Source organism: Sus scrofa, chromosome 2, assembly GCF_000003025.6.
Source record: "Sus scrofa isolate TJ Tabasco breed Duroc chromosome 2, Sscrofa11.1, whole genome shotgun sequence".
Taxonomy (NCBI): Eukaryota; Metazoa; Chordata; class Mammalia; order Artiodactyla; family Suidae; genus Sus; species Sus scrofa.
Window position 1 is genome coordinate 14,274,040 of NC_010444.4, and position 26,380 is coordinate 14,300,419.

The 26,380-nt window shown below is 37.7% G+C and overlaps 3 protein-coding genes across 4 annotated transcripts in view; 2 read left to right on the forward strand and 1 right to left on the reverse strand.

The window, feature by feature from the left end:
• The window catches only part of LOC110259269 (olfactory receptor 4C46-like), a 65,808-nt gene that overhangs the window by 31,531 nt on the left and 7,897 nt on the right, over positions 1-26,380 (reverse strand). Inside the window, exon 2 of one of the 2 annotated variants that reach the window (XR_002341484.1) lies at positions 23,791-23,872. The exons of the other annotated variant lie outside the window; for it this stretch is intronic. The gene's annotated coding sequence lies outside the window, so the exon portion shown is untranslated. Of the gene's footprint in view, positions 1-23,790; positions 23,873-26,380 lie in introns of those variants that run through there. 2 annotated transcript variants of the gene reach the window in all.
• On the forward strand, positions 5,763-8,416 carry LOC110259271 (olfactory receptor 4C16-like). The gene has a single exon (XM_021083053.1). The coding sequence runs from the start codon at positions 6,301-6,303 to the stop codon at positions 7,231-7,233; it is 933 nt and encodes a 310-aa protein (XP_020938712.1). The 5' UTR covers positions 5,763-6,300; the 3' UTR covers positions 7,234-8,416.
• LOC110259270 (olfactory receptor 4C16-like) lies at positions 23,188-24,750 on the forward strand. Its single transcript, XM_021083052.1, has one exon. The coding sequence runs from the start codon at positions 23,818-23,820 to the stop codon at positions 24,748-24,750; it is 933 nt and encodes a 310-aa protein (XP_020938711.1). The 5' UTR covers positions 23,188-23,817.

Below are 26,380 nucleotides of genomic sequence, written 5' to 3' on the forward strand. Positions count from 1 at the left end.
TCCCACACCCTGAAAAGTCACCTACTGGATGGAAAGATCAACCAAATCAGAGGGATCTCTAGATGCAGGAAGAGCACAGCAGTAAGTCTGAGATCTGAAGAGCAGAGTGAGAACCGAACAGATCATCTACTACTGGCACAGTCACCAAAAACTGAGACACTTGGGTGGGGGCTGGGCACCCAGACCTTGGCTCCGGAGGTGAGTCTCCAGGAGCAGGCTGGGGTGGATGGCATGGAGACTGCTTGTACTAGGAACCAGAGAGTCTGGTTGGCAGGGTAGAGACTGACTGGGGAGACCAGGAATTGGTCTATCATGTTGGTGGGGCAGAGACTGCCTGGGAGACTACAAAGCAGAGTATCATGGGTAGAGGGAGCAATACGCCACTGTCATCACAACATTGTGGTACTGATATCAAAACAGACAGACAGACCAATGGAATAGAATAGAGAACCCACACATACACCCTGACACCTATGGTCAATTCGTCTTTGACAAAGGAGGCAAGAGCATAACACGGGACAAAGAAAGTCTATTCAGCAAGCATTGCTGCGAAACCTGGGCAGCTGTATGCAAAGCAGTGAAAGTAGAACACACCCTCCGACCATGCACCAAAATAAACTCAAAATGGTGGAAAGACTTAAATAGAAGACAAGACACCATCAAACTCCTGGAAGAGAACACAGGCAAAACACTCTCTGACATCAACCTCATGAACATGTTCTCAGGTCAGTCTCCCAAGGCAACAGAAAGAAGAGCCAAAAGAAACCAGTGGGACCTAATCAAACTGACAAGCTTTTGTGCAGCAAAGGAAACAAATACAAAAACACAATGACACCTTACAGAATGGGAGAAAAGAGTTGCAAACGATGCAACGGACAAGGGCTTCACCTCTAGGATACACAAGCAGCTTATACAATGCAACAGCAAAAAAGCCAACCACCCAATGGAAAAATGGGCAAAAGACCTGAATAGACTGTTCTCCAAGGAAGATATACAGGTGGCCAACAAGCACATGAAACAATGCTCAACACCCCTGAGTATAAGAGAAATGCAAATCAAAACTACCATGAGATATCACCTCACACCAGTCAGAAGGGCCATCATTCATAGGTCCACTAATAACAAGGGCTGGAAGGCCTGTGGGGAAAAGGGAGCCCTCCCGCACTGTTGGTGGGAATGTAAGCTGGTACAGCTACTGTGGAGAACAGTTTGGAGAACCTTAGAAATCTATACCTAGAACTACCATATGACCCAGCAGTCCCACTCTTGGGCATATATTCTGACAAAAGTTTCCTTGAAAAAGACACATGCACCCGCATGTTCACTGAAGCACTACTCACACTAGCCAAGACATGGAAACAACCCAAATGTCCATTGACAGACGACTGGGCTAGGAAGATGACGTGTGTATATATGTGCACAATGGAATACTATTCAGCCATAAAAAAGAATGACATAATGCCATTTGCAGCAACATGGATGGAAATAGACACTCTCATACTGAGTAAAATAAGTCAGAAAGAGAAAGACAAATACCATATGATATAACTTATAACAGGAATCTAATATACAGCACAAAAGAAACTTTCCACAGGGAAGATAATCATGGACTTGGAGAAAGACTTGTGTCTGCCCAGGAGGAGAGGGAGGGAGTGGGACGGATCAGGATCATGGGGTTAACAGATGCAACATATTGCTCTTGGAAAGGATCTACAATGAGATCCTGCTGTGTAGCATTGAGAACTATGTCTAGATACTTATATTGCAATAGAACAAAGGGAGGAAAAAAGTATACATGTAAGTAAAACTTGGTCCCCATGGTGTACAGTGGGAAAAAATTAAAAATTAAAAAAATAAAAATGACTTTATTATATATGGATATTAATTAAAACTGGCAAGGAAAGAAAACTTCAGAGAATTATCCTCTCTAGGATAGCAGTATCTTACATCATCATGTCTTAAAATATTCCCCCTTGAATGCAGAGAACATTTTTTCTTCAGAAATCTGTGAGAGGGCTGTGTTGACTTAAAAAAAATGCACAATGTGAAAGCTGAGAATTTAGTTTTATTTTGGGCAAAATTAGGACCTAAGCCCAGGAGACATCATCTTAGGTAGCCCAAAGAACACCCTCTGAGCAGGTGAGGCAGGGGGAAGCTAGGATATATGAGTTTTTGCAACAAAGGGAAGGTAGTAGGAAGAAGAGACTAACATGTCACCAGAGTTACAGAAGAAGATTTACAGAAAACCTATTTCTATGGGAAGATGTAAAGGTCTGGGCTTACTGGACTCATTCCTTCAATAGGTACCTCAGTTGTGGGCCAGTATTCTTTGTTTCTTTCCTGAGTTCCCTCAGGGCTCACCAGCCCACCCTTGGGAGTGACTGCATTGACTGATGACATATTTTGTTTTGTCCACTTATTACAACCTAGGAGCTCTGAAATCCTGCCCAAAGAGAAAAGGGGAAATACCAACATATGTGTTAAAGGTGCATGCAGCCATGCACACATTTTATGAAGTTTGCCTCTGGTGTCATGAATGTTACTACTAGTCATGAAGAGCAGACACTACCATGAAGGGCTTTAGTGTTTTTTTTTTTTTTTAAGAGAAATGAAGAGATGCAAGAAGTGGGCTCATAAAATCTCCTAACAATATCTATCTGAAGACCTGCTCTTCCACTTTTCCCAGAGCACAGCGTGCCTCACTCCTGGTCTTTACCCTGACCTCTGCTCAGGGTTGCTGTGGGTCTGCAGCTGAACTGGTTCATGGTTTAATCCGTGTAGAGGCAGATGGCAAGTGCTAAACTCCAGTTCACAGGTGCTGTCAAAATGGATGAGTGGAACTGGAAATTCACAGTGCCTTCCAACAAGTAAGTGACATATTATTCCAATCTTTGTACTCAGAGGGGCATCATTACAAAATAATCCACCATCACTTGCTAACATATTTCCATGCATCTTGTAATTATACTTCCCTCATACTCTGAGAAAGAAACGGGGGAAAATGAACAATGTAACTTTTTTAAAAATAAGATTTACCATTAATATAAGAAATTAACAGAATGAAACATGACCATGAGGGTGGGAATGATCTTTAGAAATCAACAAATATTTATGAATATAAGGTATGTGAAACTCATGTATTGTTGTTTGGGGACAGAAGACTTTAATCCATCAATTGTAGAATATTTTCTGGAGATGGCAGAATACAGAAATGCTTACAAATGGTTTATATATAAGATAGCTTAGCAAAAATAAGTTTTGTTAGGAACTCTGGGTACTAAAATGTTAGAAGAGATTATTCATGGTTCAAAATTAGAGTCAAGTTTAATGGAGGTATTGACCTTTACACAGCTTCTGGAGAATGCCTGGTTTTCTAGCTTCAAGTAACATCTTTGAAAGGAATATTGTCTATCACAGTGTAAATGCATTGCCCTTTCTATTCTTTCAAATGATATCATAGGATTTTGATCTGCTCTTGGCTCATGTCAAAATTTATTTTGATAAAAAACTACTTCTTAGAGAAGGATCAGAGGAAACACAACAATGAATAGTCTTAAGTCTACAAACAATAACTGGCCTTACATTTGGAAGAGGAGTTCCTGAAAATTCTTTGAGTAAGATCCTCCCTTTTCATCAGTATTTTTGCCACATGCTGGGTTTCTTCACTTGTGAGCTTATCTACTATTGTCCCTTCAAAGTTCCTGCTCTCTGATAAGATTCTGAATAAGGAATAAATACTAATTTAATGGTATATAGGGGAATCACATGTGGGAATTATTAGTAGCGTGTGTTGAGTTTCATTGTGATCTTTTGATTCTCATATCAAGTTGTTTTCTTGGACACCTCTGGGCCAGATACTCAGGAATCATGAGATTTAGGAGAAGGAGGAACTCCAGGAGGGCACTTTTTTGTTTTGTTTTGTTTTTGTTGTTTTTTGGCTTTTAAAGGAATAAAATATGCAGGGACAATCTGTTCACCTTTCTGCAAAGAATGGCAAATTCTGCAGAATAATAGAGTGTAGGTTCTCCCCCAAAGATTTTTGTAACTGACTTGGGGAGGGGTGCATCATTTCAGAGAGAATCCTTACAGAAAATGCTTCTCACTGTGGTCTCCACAGAAGCATAGACTTGTAAGCATGGAAGGATCCACTGAACACTTTATATTCCACCCTTGAATATTCTCCACCTTTGCCTGATTTTCTTTCAGCTCTTCTCTGTTCTTGCCACACCAAAAATAGTCTGTTTAATCTGTTTAACAATCTTGGCCATTCTAAACTTGGCTAATCTTGTTTGAAGAGTTGAGGTTAAGACCGTAATATTTAGAAGATGTGCCTTGCAGGACATTTGATCCTGTCCAAAAAGTCATAAAGACTTTTGGTTCATGCTAAAAAGGTCCTTGACATTTGAACCCAATGTCTCACTGGACATTTTAGGTAGGACTGAATGCCCACAATCCCAAGATGTGCTATTTTGCTGATGCTGTTTGGCCTCCAAACTAGTGTAATGTGTGTATGTGTCAGATTCTTTTGAAAATATGAGGAAAATGTCAACCATCTTTGGGAAACATAAACTTGGACATGTAGTCATATACATACTGCAAATAAATTTTTTTCTTTATCTTTTTAGGGCCACACCCATGGCATACGGATGTTCCCAGGCTAGGGGCTGAATCAGAGCTGTAGCTTCTGGCCTACACCAGAACCCCAGCAATGCGGGATCCAAGATGCATCTGTGACCTACTCCACAGCTCACAGCAATGCCAGATCCTTAACCCACTGAGCAAGGCCAGGGTCTTGTGTCCTTATGGATGCTAGTCAAGTTTCTTAACTGCTGAGCCATGATGGGAACTCCAAAAGATGTTAATCAATATCGGGAAGATATGAAAAATGCAAAGCTTCTGACAGCATGTTCTAAGGTCCAAAAATTTATGTAAGAAATCTAAATGCTTCAGGTGGTCATTTGTGTAGGTATCCAGGTCCCAATTTCTTACGTTCTATTTGAAATTCACCTTTTATTTTTATTTTATTTTATTGTCTTTTTGTGTTTGCCAGGGCTGCACCTGTGGCATATGGAGGTTCCCAGGGTAGGTGTCTAATCAGAGCTGTAGCCGCTGGCCTATGCCAGAATCACAGCAACATGGGATGTGAGCCACATCTGAGACTTACAGCACAGCTCATGGCAACACCGGATCCTTAACCCATTGAGTAGGCCAGGGATTGAACCCACAACCTCATGGTTATTAGTCATATTTACTAACCACTGAGCAATGATGGGGACTCTGGAAATTCATATTCTTTTGGAGGACTTGTACCTGTGTCACTACTTGTTCAAAATTGATCTCAGTGTTGCTGTTTTTGGCTAAGTAGACAGCATGTTTTTCTGTCTACCATAATGATAGATAGAAGACCCTACAAATTTGATACAAGACTCTATAAACTTGATCTTACTATATTTTAAGATCAGAATAGTATGACAATGATCACATAAATATGATCATATCTTAAAGATAGTAGGGAATGTTCAATTTCAATTCAATGAACACCTACATTATACTAGGCAGTTAGATTGGGATTGTGGAGAAAAATATTCTGAGAATATGTAGCATTTTGATATTCTTTTTTAAGAATGAAAAGTAGAATAAGCACATGAATTCTTGTGCTGCAAGCAGTAATAATTCTTATATTGTAAGAAAAGCTATAGTGAAAGTCTTCAGAGAGCAGGAGAATGCATTTCCCTTCTCACAGGCAATCACAGGAGGCCAGCTGGACTGTTTTGTCCTAAAGTTCAAGGAAAACAGAAGCATCTAAAATAGTCCCAGGATAGAAGGAGAGGGCAGGATAAATTTGAAAATGCTACACTTACTTCTCTTTAATTCTTGGCTTCTACATTAGTTTTATTATGGAGATCATATCATTATTTTTACTAATCTTTTTGTGTGGCCCAAAAAAGAAAAAGCAAAAGAAAGAAGAAATTACACAATAGAGCCCGATATGCATTCATAAATTAGCAAAATTAACGAGAGTTACATCTAAGTCAGGGGGATTATTTGAAGACTGTTATGAAGAATATCGTATTCATAAGCTTATTGAGACTCATAACAACCTATGCAGTGGTCATGAAAAATTGAGGAACAAAGAGTTAGAGAAAATTGTTAAGAAACCACAGTTAGAATGTTTCCAATGTTTAATACTCTTTTTTCTAAAATATTTCATCATATTAGATATCACATCATAAGTGAATATCTTTAATTTTTTGCAGGTAAATCATTTCACATTCAACCTTTCCCTTCATTCATGAAATCATGTGGCTGAACAATAATGTGACTGAGTTCATTCTGCTTGGGTTGGCACAGGATCCTGTTAGGAAGAAAATAGTGTTTGTCACTTTCTTTATTTTCTACCTGGCGACATTGATAGGTAACCTGCTCATTATTGCTACCGTCAAGACCAGCCGGACACTTGGGAGTCCAATGTACTTCTTCCTTTTCCACTTATCCTTATCTGATACCTGCTTCACTACTTCCATAGCTCCTAGAATGATTGTGGATGCCCTTTTGAAGAATGCCACTATCTCTTTTAATGAGTGCATAGTGCAAGTCTTTTCATTCCATTTCTTTGGCTGCCTGGAGATCTTCATCCTTATCCTCATGGCTGTTGACCGCTATGTGGCCATCTGTAAACCTCTGCGCTACACAACAATCATGAGTCATGGAGTCTGTGGGGTGTTGGTGGCTGTGGCCTGGGTGGGATCCTGTGTGCATTCTTTAACTCAGATTTTTCTAGCCTTGAGTTTACCATTCTGTGGTCCTAATGTGATGGATCATTATATATGTGACTTGCAGCCTTTGCTGAAACTTGCCTGTGCAGACACCTATGTGACCAACCTACTCTTGGTGTCCAACAGTGGAGCCATCTGTACAGTGAGTTTTGTCATGCTGATGGTCTCCTATGTCTTCATCTTGTATTCTCTGAGAAACCACAGTGCAGAGGGGAGGAAAAAAGCCCTCTCCACCTGCATCTCCCACATCACCGTGGTCATCTTGTTCTTTGGTCCTTGCATATTTATATACACACGCCCTGCAACCACCTTCTCCATGGATAAGATGATAACTGTCTTTTATACAATTGGAACCCCTCTGCTCAACCCTCTGATTTATACGCTGAGGAATGCAGAAGTGAAAAATGCCATGAGGATGCTATGGAGCAAGAAGTTGATCTCAGATGACAAAAGATGAATGGAAGTTTCAATATTTTCTTCATAGCTTAGATTGACTGAGAATCAGTCCCTCAAGAATATTATATCTTACTGTGGTATTCATTTAATCTTATCATGGGGCATGGATATTTGGTTCCTTTAGAAAAGGGAGCACTATAAACACAACAATCTTTAGTGTTCCATCAGCTTTACGTAGAGGAAGAGATGGAGTCAGGTACAAAGAGGTATGTAAGGTTCACTGCTTTAGATGCTTTTCACTACTATGTCTCTGTCTCTCTTACCTACCTAGTGTCACTTTGGTTTCATCTAGCATCTTCCATTTTTCATGATGATTTCTGGTGTTGTCTGCTTCTTGATACTGGTCTATAAGCTTATATTCATATATTAGCAGGTTTTACCTCTTTCAACTATTTCCTTTATCAAACACTGTGGTCTCATGTCTACTCATGGACCTTTAATGTAGTAAGCAGTTCTTTCTGGTCAAGAGAAAGTATCCAATTCAAAGAACTATAGAAACTTCATGTTATAAGAGACAATATTTAATACAGTTATCTCTTTATATAACTTCTTGAGCTTTTACTTCAAATTGTCACCTTGTGTTACCCAGTCCTTCCAGAACAGTGATAAAACACTGAGAAAATGCACACTTCTGAGGTAGGTCTTTGAACTTAAAAGGTTTGACATTTGGATTTGTAGTTAAGATAGAATTCTTTTTATAAAATCCAATTCATCACCCTAATTAGGTTCTTTTTATTTTAGTGACTGGTATTAAGGTTTCTTGCACCAGGCCAGTTATAGTAATATGTTTATAATGGGTTAATATGTTTATAGCATAGATAAACCAAATTAAGGAAGACATATTTATATGAGCTAGAAGTAGAGAGGACAAACAGGTGACGTTAGTGAATTTTAAAATGTCAACAGGATAAAACAATTAATGAGACAACACAAGGGATGATTTTTAAATTTTGAAACAGAAACATTTCCATAAATTATGAATTGACACTCTGTAAAAGGTAAAACTGTGAAAAGAGTAAAAAAGAAATCAGTGGTTGTTGGGGATTTAAGCAGATTGAGTAAAGGGATGAATCAGTTGTGTGTGGGACATTTTAAAGGAGGGAAAATCATTCTGTTTGACACTCTAAAGGTAGATACATGATATAACACACACTCTAAAGTCCATAAAACTCTACAACACAGAGTAACCCAAACCCAATTGTAAACTACAAACTTTACTAAAAATGAATATTGATTTGTCATTCATAACAAATGTATTATATTCATGATAAGTTTTTGGTAAACAGTATATTGGTGATGGGAAATCCCTGTATATATTTTTTGGTAACTTTTCTGTAAGTCTACAATTATTCTTTTAAAATAGTCTATTAAAAAGTTAGAATAATGAGAAATCTCAATTTTTCATTACCATGTTCAAAAATAGTTTATTTGAATTTTTATATGAATTCACTATGTATGTAAGTACATCTTTTATTAAGCCATACATACATATCCCCAAATATTCTATAGTTTACCCTTGTATGCTATACAACTACTATTCATGAATATTTCCTGTGTGCAAATAGGTTTTTAAAATCTTGAGCATTATTATAATGTTGTAACCATTAATTTGAATGTTGCAACATGAAAATTGACATGAAAAAGTTTTCATTTCATTCTACATGATAGCCTTCAATACTTTTATTAAATTGAATTAATTAATTTGTCTATATAGGGCTGCACCCTAAATTGGAAATTTAGGCATATAGAAATTCCCAGGCTAGTGGCCAAATTGGAGCTATAGTTGCCAGACTATGCCACAGTAATCCCAGATCTTTTTGGTTTTTTTTTTTTTTTGTCTTTTTGCCATTTTCTTGGGCTTCTCCAAGGGCATATGGAGGTTCCCAGACCAGGGGTCAAATCTGAGCTGTAGCCACTGGCCTACACCACAGCCACAGCAATGTGGGATTCAAGCCGCATCTGCAGCCTACACCGCAGCTCACTGCAACACTGGATTCTTAACCCACTGAGTGAGGCCAGGGATTGAATTTGCATCCTTGTAGTCAGGTTTGTTACTACTAAGCCACAACAAGGACTCTGAGTCTTCAATTTTTGATATATACATATCTAAAAAGTGCTTGTATCTTCATTCCTTGTTTCTTTTCTTTCTCCCCCCTGCCTTTGGCCATGCCTGAGGCAAGGGAAGTTCCCTAAGCCACTGCAGTGACAATGCTGGATCCTTAACCCACTGCACCACCAGGGAACGCCCACTTTCTTTTTTAATATACCAATTTCATGGATCATTTAATGTTAATAATCATAAAAGAGGACACAATTTTTGTTAGTTGTTTAACTCTCTAATAAAAGAAAAAGAAGTTTGGATTTTACTCTCATTCTATCTTGTGTAGATTTACCTTAGGTTCTAAAAGGATGTAAATGTCAAACATACCTTTTCAAAGTTTCAGGTAGGATTTTCTGTGCTAAAAATGGATGAGAGAGTTAAGGTCAAAGATTAATTTTAAATGTACTAGAAAAAATATGCAAAACAGAATTGACTTGAAATATTCTACCATATTCATTTTGCCATGCCTTATTCTAGGAACTGAAAATGTGGTAGTGAAGTCAGAAAAAATATCCATGGTCACATGGAGATTCCTATACCAGGGGGTAAAACTGGACAAATACTGATCATACCAGGGGTTTGAAAAGGGCCAGGATCTACCATAGAGTAAAATAATTGAAGAGTGTGATGTTGGCAACCCTGAGGGAATAGATGTGTACTATGCAGGACAGGATGGTCAAGAAGGGCCCATAAGACTTTATAATTAAGACCAAAATTAGGAGTCTTAATATTTTGCCCCCCAGGGGATAGTTGACAAAGGCTAGATACACTCTTGAGTGTCCCAGATACACTACTGGTTGTGTGCAGTGGGCACTGCTATTGGCATCTGGTGAGTAGAGGTCACAGATACTGTTGAACAGCTGAAATGCACAAGACAGGTCATCACTACCAAGGACTGTCTCTCTGACTCAAAATTTTAGCAGTCCTGTGGTTGAGGAACCCTGACCAGTATGAATGATTCTTGAATAGATCAACAGAAACAGAGTCCTAGGCACATGGAGAAGCAAGTGCAAACCGACTATGCTGATCTTATGGGGAGGAAAATCAGTGAATTCAGTGACCAGAGAGAAATAAGAGTGAAACATTGAAAATGAGACCAGAAATATAATAGAGACCCTAAGTATGAAGGGCTTATGGGATTTTTCTGGAGAGAAATGAGAAGGCATTGGAGGTATTGTGACATGATCCAAATTATGGTTTAAAGGATTACTCTGCCTCACTGACCACAAAGAGTGAAAAGGGGATATTCATTTTGAGAACACCATAACAAACTAGGAAAGAGCTTATGGTAATTTGGTCCAGGTTGGTAGCAGTGTGTATGATGAGTAAAATCTGCTCATGGATACAAGTTTTCACCATTGATGGGAATATAAAGTGATACCTTCACATATGATCAACTTCTGACTTTATTTAACATGAAACATACACTTCCACATACATCCAATAATTCCATCCTTAACTACTTCTCTAGGTGATAAAACCTGTTCACAAAACTTGTGATGTAATGCTCATAGTTAGTTTGTACTTAATAGCCAAGAAGTTGAAATCAGTCAAGTGCACTTAAACAAAAAGAAGGACAAACTAGTTTATAAATGCAATGAAATATTCCTCAGCAATAAAAAAGGAATGGAGAACTAATATACACACAAATTTTTTTTTCTAGGTGAAAGAAGTCTTAAAGAGTACTTTTTTTTTTTTATTTTTAGGGGCACACCTGTGTTATATGGAGGTTCCCAAGCTAGGGGTCCAATCGGAGCTGTAGTTCCTGGCCTACACCACAGCCGCAGCAATGCAGGATCTATGTTGTGTCTGTGACCTATACCACAATTCATGGTGACCCTGGAGCCTTAACTCACTAAGCAAGGCCAGGGATTGACCCTTCATCTTCATGGATACTAGTCAAGTTCATTAACTGCTGAGCCATGATGGGAACTCCAAAGAGTCCTTTTTGGGGAGTTCCTGTTCTGGTTCAGTGAGCTAAGAACCCAAGATCGTGTCTCTGGTAAGCAGGTCCTATCCATGGCCTTGCTCAGTAGTTAAGGGTCTGGGGTTGCCACAAGCTGTGACAGAAGTTGCAGATGAGGCTCAGATCCCTTGTTTCTGTGGCTGTGCTGTACACAGGCAGCTGTAGCTCTGAGTTGACCCCTCACCTGGGAACTTCCATAGACTGCAGGGGGGGGGAGCTGTAAGAAGAAAAATAAATAAATAAATAAATTTTAGAAAGAGTACATTTTTATGTTTTCATTTTTATCAAGGTCTGCAAAACTCAAAAGTGATGGAAAAATGAAAGAAAAGAGCAGTTCCATATATGGGGGGAGGGAGTGGATTTATCTAGGAGTCAGTATGAGGGAAATGTGTGTGATCATGGAAATGTCTATATCTTGATAGTAAGAGGTTTGGTTTCATGTCTTTGTAAACTTTGTTATGTGTTTGAAAATTGTCATAATAAACTGTTGTGAAAAGCACATTTTCTTCAGCATCCTATCATTGTTTTATTTCTGACAGAAAAAGTGTCTCTGTGTGCTTTCGTACACGTTTGGGGAATGTATCTTTTTGGAGACTCGTTTTCTATACTTTTTTGATCATAACATCATAGTATACCGATTTTCCAAAATTACTACAAACTCTCCATGGAACATTGACAGATACAGAGCATTTCACTTTATGGATCATGGGACATTTGATCCATTCCTTTACTGTTTGAATCATACCATGTCCTAATTTTCACTTGAGCAAACATTCTTGTGACAAGGGATTCTTTTCCACATTTATGATGAACTAGATGGCAACTCTCCACTTAATCGTTTATATTCCACAGAGCCTGAGACTCACTGCATATTAACAGTGATTCTTTTCAGTCTCTGCATGAGACTCAATAACTCTCTGGTGTGTTACACTGAATGACCAAGGAACACATTGCCCTTTTATTGAGACTGAAAATGCCAACAAAGAAAAGCCCAGGACTGGATAGCTTCACAGGTGAATTCTACCAAACAGGTAAAGCCAAATCAATACAAATAGAGGATACACCTTCTAAAAATAGAGGAAACAGCTTCAAGTTCTCTTTATGGGGGCCAGTATCACCCTACTTCCCAAGGCATATAGAGGCATCATAACGGAAGAAAATTATAGTCATATATCCCTGAAGAAAATAGGTGCAAAACTCTAAACAATCTATTAGCAAGCTGAAATATTCAGCATGATAAAAGTATCAAACAACCAACTCCAAGTAAGGTGTTCCGATTGTGGCTCACTGGTAATGAACCTGACTAGTATTCATGAGAACACAGGTGGTTTGACCCCTGGCCTTGCTGAGTGGGTTAAGGATCTGGCATTGCCATGAGCTGTGGTGAGTATCTGTTTGCCAATGTGGCTCAGATCTGGCATTGCTGTGGCTCTGGAGTAGGGTGGCGGCTGCAGCTCTGATTCAAAACCTAGCCTGGGAACTTCCATATGCCACAGGTATAGACATTAACATAAATAAAATAAAATAAAATAAAATAATTACTCCAAGTGGGAATAATTCCTGGAATGCAAGATTGGCTCATCATTTGGTTCATCAAAGGCAAATCAGATAAAGTGATACACTACATTAACAGAATGGAGCTTAAAAACCTTATTGTCTTCTAGGCAGATGCAGAAAAATCATTGGACCGAATTTAACCTTGATTTTTATGATTAAAAGTCTCAACAAATTTGGACTGGAGAGAAATTTCTTCACTATAGTAAAGGCCATATATAAAACCCCACAACCAACTTCATACTCAATGGTGAAAAAGTGAAAGCTTTCCTTCTAAGATCAAGAATAAGGCAAGGATACCCTCTTTTATGACTTATATTATAACATACTTTTAAAAGCTCAACCTAGAAGTATTAGGTAAGAAGTAAAGATTTTCAAACCACAGAAGTGAACTTATCTCTTTCTTATGTACAAAATACAAAATGCTCTACAAGAAACAACTTTCAGAGTTAATAAATGAATACAATAAAGTTGCAAATTACAGAATCAACATTAAAAATCATTTTGATAGGCACTAACAATAACTTTTCTGAAAATGAAATTAAGGAAGTACCCATTACAATAGTATAAAAATAATACTTACAAATAATTCTGTCAAATGAAGCAAAACATTATTACACTGGACTCTACAAATCATTAAAAGGAAACAAATTAAAGAAGACAAAATCAAAGAAGACACCTTGTGTTCATAGACTGAAAGATGAATATTGTTAAAAAGTCCATACTATCCAAATTTATCTACAGATGCAATGCAATCCCCTTCAAAGTTCCAATGATTTTTTTTTTTGGGGGGGGAGGAGAGGACATGCCTATGTCATGCAGAAGTTCCCAGGCCAGAGATCAAATATGAGCCACAGGACTGACAACACCAAATCCTTAACCACTAGCCCACCAGGAAACTCTGGGAATGGCATTTATTTACAGAAATAAAAACAATCCTAAAATTCATGTGGAAACACAAATTTCCCCAACTAACCAAATTAGTAGTAAGAAATAAAAATAAAGCTGGAAGCATCACACTTCCTGATGTCAAAACATATTAAAAAGCTACAGTAATTAAACAGGATGACACCACCATAACAAACAAATGTATCAACCAAATACACAGAATAGGGACCCCAAAAACCCAAGTATATAGTCTCAACAGCTCTTTGATGCAAACTAAGAATATACAGTGGAGAAAGCAGAGACTCTTGAACAAATATGTTGAGAAACTGGATAACCCATCCATACAAAAGTGTACCCTTACATTACACCATATGCCCAATCAGTTTAAAACGAGTTAAAGATTTTAATGAAGGAACTGTAACTGTAAAATTCCTTGATGAAAACAGAGATGAAATGCTGCATGACACTAAGCTTGTCAATGATTCCTGGGGAAGAGACAAAAGCACAAGCAAAATAATCAAAGTTAGATAAGGGAGGCAACATCACTAAACACAGCAAAGGAAATCTTATACAGGGTGAAAACCCAACTTACAATGGGAGAAACTATTGGTAAATCACATAAACAACATCAGATTAAGATAGAAAAGAGGCAAAAAATTCCTACAAGTCAATAGAAAAGAATTAACAACCTGATTAATAAAGCATAGAGGACTCAAGTAGACAGTTCTCCAAAGAAGATAACCAACTGGTATATGTGGTCAACATCATTAATTATCAGGGAAATGTAATTAAAACCACAATGACATATCATCTCCCATTGAGTCAGATGTATGCATCAAAACAGCAAACACAGCAAGGGTTGGCACATATAAGGAAAAATTGGAACACTTGTATACTGCTTGTGGTGGTACAAAATTATGCAATCCCTAAGAATTGTTCCTCAAATAATTGAAAATAGAATTACTATATGATACAAATTTTCACTTCTGGATCTACATATCCAATGTGTTGGTATCAGGAATGCAAAGAGGTAACTACATGCTCATCTTTATTGTCGCGTTGTTTCCAACACCCAAGATATGAAAACATCCTGTTTATTGAAAGATGAAATGATTAAGAAAAGATGGCATATAGATACAATGGAATATCACACAGTCTTTAAAAAAGGAAATACTGCTATATGCAACAACTTGGATGAACCTGGTTAATATTATGCCCAGTGGAATAGGACAGTTATATAGGGACAAATACTGTATGATTCTACTTAGAAGAAGAATATACAACAATCAAACTCATAGAAACAGACAGCACTTGCCAGGGCTAGGGAAAATTTTTTTTTTTGTCTTTTTTTTGCTATTTCTTGGGCCGCTTCCATGGCATATGGAGATTCCCAGGCTAGGGGTCGAATCAGAGCTGTAGCCACCAGCCTACGCCAGAGCCACAGCAACGCGGGATCCGAGCCACGTCTGCAACCTACACCACAGCTCATGGCAACGCCAGATCGTTAACCCACTGAGCAAGGGCAGGGACCGAACCCGCAACCTCATGGTTCCTAGTCAGATTTGTTAACCACTGCGCCACGACAGGAACTTCAGGAAAATTTTTAATTATAGAAGATGAGTAAGTACCAGAGTGAGTGTAAGACATGTGCTTATAGTTAACATTATTCTGTTGTGTAATTTAAAGAGGGTGTTTCTCAAGTGTTTTTAATCACAATAAAAACTTTATAAAATAAATAAATATGTAAAAGAATTATCTTCTTTCAAAAACTAATAAAATTCTTAAAATATAAAAAGGAACATATAGAGATGACAAATAAGATAGAAAAAGATAATCAACATCAAATGCTATTAAAGAATTGCAAGTAGGAGTTCCCACCCTGGTGCAGCAGAAATGAAACTGACTAGGAACCATGAGGTTGCAGGTTGGATCCCTGATCTCACTCCATGGATCAGGGATCTGGCATTGCTGTGAGCTGTGGTGTAGGTCGCAGATGCAGCTCTGATCCTAAGTTGCTGTGGCTGTGCCTGGCAACTACAGCTCTGATTGGACCCCTAGTCTGAGAGCATCCATACGCCACAAGTGTGGCCCTAAAAAGAAAAAAAAAAGAATTGCAATTAAAACAACAAGATGCACCTATGAAGCTATAAAAAGGTGCAGACCATGCACCTATAAAAAGCCAAATTCAAAACAGGACAACACAAACTGTCAAGCATGTAGAGCGGCAGGAACACTTCTGCATTGTCCATGGGAATACAAAGTTGAATAACCACACAGAAAGACACTTTTGTGTTTTACAAAACTAAATTGATATAAACCCAACAATCTCACAACATAGTATTTACACAAATGAGTTGGAAACTTAAGTCTACCCCAAAACCTGCACACAGATATTTATAGAAATGTTAACTCATAACTACCAAGACTTAGAGTCAATCCAGATGTTCTTCAGCATGTGAAAACGTAAAGAAACAGTGCTATATCCACAATGAACTAATAATTATTGAGCACTAACAAAATTTAAAAAGCACTCTCTAGCCATGAAAAGACACAAAGGAATTTTAAACACATACTACTGAGATGAAAGAGGATAATCTGAAGAGGTGACATGCTGTAAGATTCCAACTATATAAGATTCTGAAAAGAACAACAACAACAAAAGGAAACAATAAAGAGCTCTGTGGTTGGTGGAGTTGGAGAGAGGGAGGTGTTAACCAAAAACAATAAAAGAGCCAGTTATTTACCAATAAAGCAGGCTTATTCAGGAACACAGAAGAATCACAATTAGAAACACGTAACTCTCATGAACCACATATAAACGTGGTAAAGCAGAGTGGAAATTCTTTTATAGCAAAGAGGCAGTTAGGAGGGGCTGTTATACACGAGTCCATTGGAGGAAACTGGGAGCTTGATAATAGTGGCTTTTGTCACCTGAATTTAAGTCTCTTGTTGACTGAGGTGTTGCCAGGCAAGGATACATTCTTCCTCCTGCTGGTGGCAATGAAGTATCACATCCCACCAGAGAGAGGAGGCCCTTCTCTTTCTGTTGGGATCTGTGTTGATGGTATGTGCCTGAGAATTCCCTCCCCCTGCTGGTTTTCTAACCCCAGTTTAGTGGGGCTTCCCTTTATTAAGTTTAATAAGAGGGATGAGTAGGCAGGACACAGAGGACTTTAAGACACTGAAATTATTGTGTATGATATTATAATGGTGGTTACCTGTCATTACACACAGACCCAAACCTATGGGGTGTACTATACAAGGACTGAACTCTGAACATAACCTATGGACTGTGGCTGATTATGATGTGTCAATGGCGTTATCAGTTTCCTTGACTGTAACACAAGTACTACTCTAGTTCAGGATTTTTTTTTCTTTTTAGGGCTGCACCTGTAGCATATGGAGGTTCCCAGGCGAGGGGTCTAATGGGAGCTACAGCTGCTGGCCTATGCCAGAGCCAAAGCAATGCCAGATCCAAGCCACAGCTCACGGCAATGCTGGGTCCTTAACCCACTGAGTGAGGCCAAGGATGGAACCTGCAACCTCATGGTTCCTAGTTGGATTCATTTCAGCTGTGCCATGACAGGAACTCCCATCCTTTCTAATTATAAAGCCAATGACAACAACAACAATGCCGAGATCAATCTTGGAACAACCAGTGACTCAGTTATAAGTCTTCGAAAAGAATATGAATTTCTAATAGAATATAAGTTATTGAGACCTGGATACCTAAAGAAATGATCATGTGAAGCATTTAGATTTTTTTAGAAAAGTCAAAAACCATGTGATTATCTCAAAATATGTACCCCCCCCACATTTGACAAAATCCAACATCCATTCATGATAAAAACTCTTACCAAAGTGGGTATACAGGGAACATACCTTAACATAATCAAAGCCATTTATGACAAACCCATAGTCACTACACTACTCAATGGAGAAAAGCTGAAATCCTTCCCACTAAAATCTGGAAGAAGACAAGGAGGCCCACTCTCACCACTTTTATTCAAGGCAGTATTGCAAGTCCTAGCCACAGCACAAAACCAAAGAAATAAAAGGTATCCAAATTGGAAAAGAAGAGGTAAAATTGTCACTGTATGCAGATGACATTCCACTGTCTATAGAAAACCCTAACTCCACACAAAAACTTCTCAAACTGATCAATGAATTCAGCAAAGTAGCAGAAGACCTTATTAACATTCAGAAATCTGTTGCATTTCTGTTTAGTAACAGTGAAATATTAGAAAAGGAATATAAAAATGTAACACCTTTTATAATTTTATCCCAAAGAAGTAAATACCTAAGAATAAACCTGACCAAGGAGGTGAAAGACTTAAATGCTGAGAACTATAAAACATTATTCAAGGCAATTAAAGAGGATTTAAAGAAATGGAGAGATATCCCATGCTTCTGGATTGGAAGAATTAATATTGTTAAAATGGCCATACGATCCAAAAATCTACAGATTCAGTGCAAGCCCTATCAAATCCATGACATTGTTCACAGAACTAGACCAAACAACCCCCAAATTTATATGGAACCATAAAAGATCCAAAATTGCCAAAGAAATCCTGAGGGGAAAACAACATCAACAACAAGAACATCAAAACTGAAAATAAGCAAGAGGTATAACTCTCCCCAACTTCAGACAATATTACAAAGCTAAAATAATAAAGACAGTGTGGTACTGGTACCAAAACAGACATATAGACCAAAGGAACAGAATTGAGAACCCAGAAATAAACCCCAACACACATGGTCAATTAATCTTTGACAAAGAAGGCAAAAAATTATAATGGGAAAAAGACAGTCCCTTCAGTAAGTGGTGGTGACAGAATGGAATAGCTGTATGTAAATCAATGAAACTAGAACACACTCTCACAAAAATAAACTCAAAATGGCTTAAAGACTTAAACCTAAGGCAAGACACCATACAACTCCTAGAAGAGACATAGCAAAACATTCTCTGACATCAATCATACAAAGGTTTTCTTAGGTCAATCTCCCAAGCCAATCGAAATAAAACAGAAATAAGCTAATGAGACATAATCAAACTTAAAAGCTTTTGAACAGCAAAAGAATCCATAAAAAAAGACAACCTATGGAATGGGAGAAAATAGCTGCAAATGATACCACCACCAAGGGCTTGATTTCCAAAAGATGCAAACAACTCAACAACAAAAATACAAACAACCCATTGAAAACTGGGCAGAAGACCTAAACAGACATTTCTCCAAAGAAGATATATGGATGGCCAACAGGCACATGAAAAAATGCGCAACATCCCTGATTAGTAGAGAAATGCATATCAAAACTACTATGAGGTAGACCTGTCAGAATGGCCATCATTAATAAGTCTACAAAATCAAATTCTAGAGAGGATGTGGAGCAAAGGGAACCCTCCTTCACTGTTGGTGGGAATGTAAAGGGTACAATCACTATGGAAAACAGTATGGAGGTACCTCAGAAAACTACATATAGAACTATAATATGATCTAGCAATCCCACTCCTGGGTATACATACAGATACAACTTTCCTTCAAAAAGGCACATGTACCCGAATTGTCATGGTAGCACTATTCAGAATAGCCAAGACGTGGAAAAAACCTAAATGTCCAACACTAGATGAATGCATTATGGAGATGTAGTACATATTCACAATGGAATTTTACTCATCCACGAAAAATAACAAATAATGCCATTTGAAGCAATATGGATGGAATTAGAGATTCTCATACTGAGTCAAGTCAGAAACACACATGTACCATATGATAGCACTTAGGTGTAGCACTTAAAATATGGCACAAATGAACCTATCTACATGAGAGAAACAAACTCATGGACATAGAGAGTAGACTTGTGGTGGCCAAGGGTGAGGGGGAGGGAGTGGGATGGACAGGGAGTTTGGGGTTAGTAGAGGCAAACTATCACATTTGGAGTGGATAAGCAATAAGGTCCTGCTGTATTGCACAGTGAACTATATCCAATCACTTGTGATGGGACATGATGGAGGATAATATGAGAAAAAGAATGTACATGTATGCATGACAGGGTCACTTTGCTGTACAGGAGAAACTGACAGAACATTGCATATCAACTATAATAAAAAATTCAAAAAATAAAAGCCATGAGTTATGGAAATGACACAGAGCTTAGTGTATGAAAGCTATTCAGTAAATATGTGGTGAACATGATTATTTTGAAATTGATTCCTTTAATATATGTCTTTGTTTTTTTGGTCTTTTTTCTAGGGCTGCATCCACAGCATACAGAGGTTCCCATGTAGGGGTCTAATTGGAGCTGTAGCTGCTGGCCTGGCCCAGAGCCACAGCAATGCAGGATCTGAGACATGTCTGTGACCTACACCATAGCTCACAGCAATACCGGATCCTTAACCCACTGAGTGAGGCCAGGGATTGAACCCACCACCTCATGGTTCGTAATCAGATTCATTAGTCACTGAACCATGATGGGAACTCCATAATATATGTTTTTTATAACATGAATTAACAAATAAATGGAAATGAAATTGGCAAATATGAGACATATCCAGTTTGCCCAAATAGGTCCAAATATATATTCATCATTGGAGTATTTTCTATATGTCTGTCATTCCTTGTTAATGAATGTCTGGAGCCCATAGAATAGAACCTCTGGTTTCAGGCACCAGTGTTTCCCCTGGATTGTGATTGTAAAAAAAACAAAAACAAAAACATAAGACCTAGCAAAGTTTATGTCCTGATGCAGGAGTGTGTAATTTAGGGCACTGGGTGAGAATATGGTAGATTTTATTGGTCCACTTTCGCTTCTACCAGTGACATAATTTCTTCTTTTTCCTGTCCTCCACCACTCTCTTGATCTTCATTCTCCTGGATACCTTCTTTTTTTTTTTTTCAGACCAAGGGAAATGATAACTAGGAATCCTTGTTTGTATCAGATTCCTGAGTATGATGTGGATTAACTTGCTAGTTTTATAGGATAAGTGGACAAACTAAAAGTTGAGTTTATTATATTTAGGATGAATCTGACTGAACAGAAACTTTGGGGAATAAACTCTGGGACATTAATAACTTACATCATTAAATCTTAGAGTATTCCCAATGGAATTCAGGAATGAATCATTTTGCGTTTTTTTTTTTTTCTCCCCAGTGTTCTGTAATAAAGCTGGTAACAAAAAGGGTAGGCAGATGTGATGATGATTCAGAGAGTCTTCTAACTGTAAGTGACAGATTATTTTCACCATTTTATTTGTTTTCTTCTTTATTTTTTGCTTATATAAAATTGGAGCATATTTGTTTATCTACCATACATGATAGACAAAAGATATCCTCAAGTTCATAATACTAATGTGGCTTATAATCAGCAAAATGCTAAAACAATACGGTAAATATTACTTCTTATGAGGTTGTAGAAAATGTTCAATTTAAAAGTTCTTATTGAGCATCACACGTCACAAGGCATTGGGTTGGAAGTGCGGAAAATAATATCTGAAGAACATAAAGTTTTCTCATATTCTTATTCCAGGAAGGCAGCTAAAATAAACACACACATTCTTGTTGTAAGCTATATGATGTAATACTACAAGAAATGTCATACATAAGGCCTTTAGAGAGCAGAGGATACATTTCCTCTCTCACAGGTAATCACTAAAGGCCTTCTAGAGGATATTTCTTAGCATGTTGGTCCTGAAGTTCCTAGAAGTTCAACAGCTAGAAATGGAAAGGCATTCCATGAAGAAAACAGAGGGCAAGATGAGTGTGGATACTCTACACCTATGTGTTTTTAATCTTTAGCTAGTACACTACTTACATGATAGAGATCTCATGTGATCCTTCTACTGATTTTTACATGCTCGCACTGCATCAAGGACAGACCCTGATTATACAAAGACATTAACATAGTTTACTGGAGAACTACAGCCTTTTCTATATTTTAACATATTTCAGATTACAAAATAGGTTAAAATTCCCTTTTGTAGGATACAAAGAGAACCACTGACATGTACTTGAGGACACAGAAAAGGTTTTTCATATAAATTATTAAATATGTGGCTAATGTAGTCTGGAGTGCTTGGAACTTGAATGTAGAGAAATGGGCTTTTTGGAAAACTAATTTCACTCCTTCTTCTGCAGATATGAGTGGCAATATCCATGTCTTTGTGATACCAAATATTTGATGGGGATTCATAATTATTTTTCATGTATCATATGTATTTATGAATCTTAGTTTATCTTAAATATGCAAATACAAATGTAAAATAAAAGAAATATTATTGTCCTAGTAAAGGATAGGGAAATAGATTTGGTAACATACAAACAGAAAACTGTATATTCAAAGGAGTGACCAACATCAAGCAATACTGAAGTGACAGAGACTATCCCATCATCTTGCCTTTAGTGCCTACATATTTTAAGCTTCAATACTTTATGATATGTCACTTTTAAATTAATAATGGAGGAAAGAGCTTATTGACATGATTAAGATACCAACACCAAGACTCTGTTTCCTTAAGATTATGTATAAATCCAGAGATTTTTTTTTTAATAATTGGAAACCCAAACCCAAAGTGAATAATTTGATTAGACCTTTTCCCAAGAGGGGTTTTTGTTTTGTTTTGTATTTTTGGTGAAATGAGAGGCATTTCATCTCTGTTGAAGAGAAGAAAATTCCCTCTGGAAGGGAAAAATGTTTAAAGGAAATCTCGTGCCTAGTTAGCTTATCATAATCTGTGCCGTGGCTGCTCACAACTTAGAGACAACATATTGAAGGTTGGATAGGATAGAGGAGAAGCAGATTGGAATAAGCACATCTTCCAGATTATATTTAAATATGTTACATTCCAGTCTATATTTTTACTTTCATAGAGTGCCACTGCCAGCATCATCTTCACAAGAAAGAACTAACGAAAAAAAATCTGGTTTTGGAAATGACCCCACAGTAACAGTTCTTTCTAAATGTGAAATAAAACAAACTCTTCACTGAAAGAAGGGACATTTCAAGCTGAATAATTGTTTGCCAGGACAATACAAATGGAACAAAGACATCAGTTACTGACTATCTATTCTGACTCTTTTGGAAAATGAATTTCCCTCCTTCTTCTGCTCTTTGCTCTGTTCTAGGAATATGGGGTTTTCAGATTCCAGAATGAGATGAATATCACTATGATCAGACCCTACACCAAATGCCAGGTGACATCTTCACCCAAAAGAAAACCACCCCATTGGTAACATGCTTAAGTAAAAGCTTGATTTTCTAAAACATGACCTCCCTTTCATTTAGAAGTGTAACTTCAGGAAATCTGAGTGTTCTAAAACATGCTTTTCAAATTGGAGAATGAAAAAATAGCAATAGTTATTTTTGAGATATCATCAAATAACAAAGAATATTCCTTCTGTTCATTATATATGCCAAGGACTACATATAAAGATGCTTGACGTTTGCAACAGATTATTTGAAGGTAATATGTCTTTCCTCTTTTCAAGCTGGAGATCTGAGAGAGTTTGTATGGAAGAGATGAAGCACATTTATATTTATAAATGACATACTGTTTAAAAAATATATACATATCAAATATGAAAAGGATAAATGAATGAAACAAGGTATCTTTTAGGTGCCAAGGCTGGGGTACTACTTTAAGGCAGCCAAATATATTCTAAATGATGAATGATGCACAAAGCAAAACACGGGATTCAGTGTGTATTGAATATGGCCAAAAGATAACAAAGCAAATAATGAAATAAGCCATATATATTAACTATATATTCAAAAAATTAACCATGTCAAATCTAACAAGGGATTGCAGTTAAAGAGTTTTACAAGAGAGTTTACCATCCACAAGCTTATATGAGGCTCAACATGACCCTATGTAGTGGTCATTACAAATTGAGAAACAAAGCATTATTAGTTAGAAGACACAAACAAATTATTGGGAAACCACAGCTAGAATATGCCTCATAAGCAATATTTATATTGACTTAAAATGTTTCATAGTAGCATAGATCATGCCATATTGTAATTCTTTATTTTATTGCAGATAATCCATTTCACACACATCCCTTCTCCTCATTCATGAAATCATGCAGCTGAACAATAATGTGACTGAGTTCCTTCTACTTGGGTTGGCACAGGATCCTGTTAAGAAGAAAATAGTGTTTGTCACTTTCTTGATTTTCTACTTGGGGACATTGATGGGTAACCTGCTGATTATTACTACCATCAGGACCAGTCGGGCACTTGGGAGTCCAATGTACTTCTTCCTTTTCAACTTATCTTTAACTGATACCTTCCTCTCTACTTCCATTGCTCCTAGAGTGATTGCAGATGCCCTTTTGAAAAATGCCACTGTCTCTTTTAATGAATGCATAGTGCAAGTCTTTTCATCCCATTTCTTTGGCTGCCTGGAGATCTTCATCCTTATCCTCATGGCTGTTGACCGCTATGTGGCCATCTGTAAGCCCCTGCACTACACAACCATCATGAGCCACCGGGTCTGTGGTGTGCTGATGGCTGTGGCCTGGATAGGATCCTGTGTGCATTCTTCAGCTCAGATTTTTCTGGCCCTGAGCTTACCTTTCTGTGGTCCCAATGTGATTGATCACTATTTCTGTGACTTACAGCCTTTGCTGAAACTTGCCTGTGCAGACACCTATGTGACCAACCTACTCTTGGTGTCCAATAGTGGAGCCATCTGTACAGTGAGTTTTGTCATGCTGATGGTCTCCTATGTCATCATCTTGTATTCTCTGAGAAACCACAGTGCAGAAGGGAGGAAAAAAGCCCTCTCCACCTGCATCTCCCACATCACTGTGGTCATCTTGTTCTTTGGTCCTTGCATATTTATATACACACGCCCTGCAACCACCTTCCCCATGGATAAGATGATAGCTGTGTTTTATACAGTTGGAACACCTTTGATCAACCCTCTGATTTATACGCTGAGGAATGCAGAAGTGAAAAACGCCATGAGGATGCTATGGAACAAGCAGTTTATCTCAGGTGACAAAAAATGAATACAAGTTTCAACGGTTTTCATCACCACTTAGATTGATCCAGTTTTCCCTGGAGAGTATTATCTTTTATTGTTAATGTAATCCTATCATAGGTATTAGTGTCAGTTTCCTTCAGAAAAAGAAGCACTGTGAACACATATGCTGATTAGTGTTCGTTTTTAGGTACTGTTCAGTTTTCAATTTTATACCAGGGATAAACAGGAATGTAAGATTCATTGCTTTTTAGTTGTTTTTCACTGCCGTTTCCCTGCTCCCACTCCCCGCCTGCCTAACAGTGGTTTTGAGCTAATGTTTTCACTGTCATCCTTCATGTTGACTTCTTGTCTTCTCTGCTTATATTTACACTTTTAAATGCTTACATCCACAGCCTAAGAGGTTCTCTCCAAAAGCCTGACTGACATCTTTCCAATAGTTTTATTTATTAGACACTGTGGTCACATCTGTCAGAACACGGACCTTCAACTTGAATGTTCTTCCTGACTCAGCACAAAGTACCATGTTCAAATCAGAGAGAATCTTACTGTTGGAAATGACAGATTTTCAACCTTTGTGTGGTATAATTTGAATTCTTACCGTATGTTTCCTTAGGTTCTTCTAACAGTGGCAAAATATAAAGACAAAATTCTACTTCTGAAGTAGTTTTTTGACTTTAGAAAGGCGTTGACTATTGGATTTATACTTATAGTGGTATTCTTTGGGTAAAATTGATGTTACCAATTTGATTCCTTCTGAATGTGGAGGTGGCACAGGCTTCTTTTGAATTTCACAAGTTTTAGTGTTTGAAGATTCAGTTATTGCAATTATACAATTGAGGGCCCAAATTAAGGGTGATACATTTACATGGTTGGGAAGCAGAGAGTGTAAGCAGTTGAAGTTAGTGAATGTTAACCTATTAATAGGTTAAAGTAAATAATGAAATACTCAGGGGAGGATCTTATGCTTTGAAACTTATATGGGTATGTTATATCATGGGTGTGGACAGTGAATTCCATCCAGGAATCACACTCCTTTGCATTTTCCCAAAGGCATTGAAGACTTATGGCCACACAGAAATCTGAATGCACTTTTATAGCAGTTTTCTTCCTTTTTTAAAAAGGATTTTTATTTTTTCTCTTATACCTGCTTTAGAGTGTTCTTTCAACTTTCTACTGTACAGCAAAGAGATCCAGTCATGCCTACATATATCCATTCTTTTTCTCACATCATCCTCCATCATGCTCCATCACAAGTGACTAGATAAAGTTCCCACGGCTATACAGCGGGACCCCATTGCTTCTCCACTCCAAAGGCAACAGTTCACATCTATTAAGCCCAGCTTCCCAGTCCATCCCAATCCCCTCCTCCTTAGCAACCACAAGTCTGTTCTCTAAGGCTATGAGTTTCTTTTCTGTGGTAAGGTTCATTTGTGCCATATATTAGATTCCAGATGTGTGATATCATGGGGTATTTGTCTTTCTCTTTCTGACTTACTTCACTTAGTATGAGAGTCTCTAGTTCCATCTATGTTGCTGCAAATGGCAGTATTGTGTTCTTTGTTATGGTTGAGTAGTATTCCATTGTGTATATATACCACATCTTCCTAATTCATTCATCTATCAATGGACATTTAGGTTGTTTCCATGTCTTGGCT

Coding starts and splice junctions, on each gene's coding strand:
- LOC110259271 (XM_021083053.1), top strand. CDS start 6,301: ATGTGGCTGAACAATAATGTGACTGAGTTCATTCTGCTTGGGTTGGCA.
- LOC110259270 (XM_021083052.1), top strand. CDS start 23,818: ATGCAGCTGAACAATAATGTGACTGAGTTCCTTCTACTTGGGTTGGCA.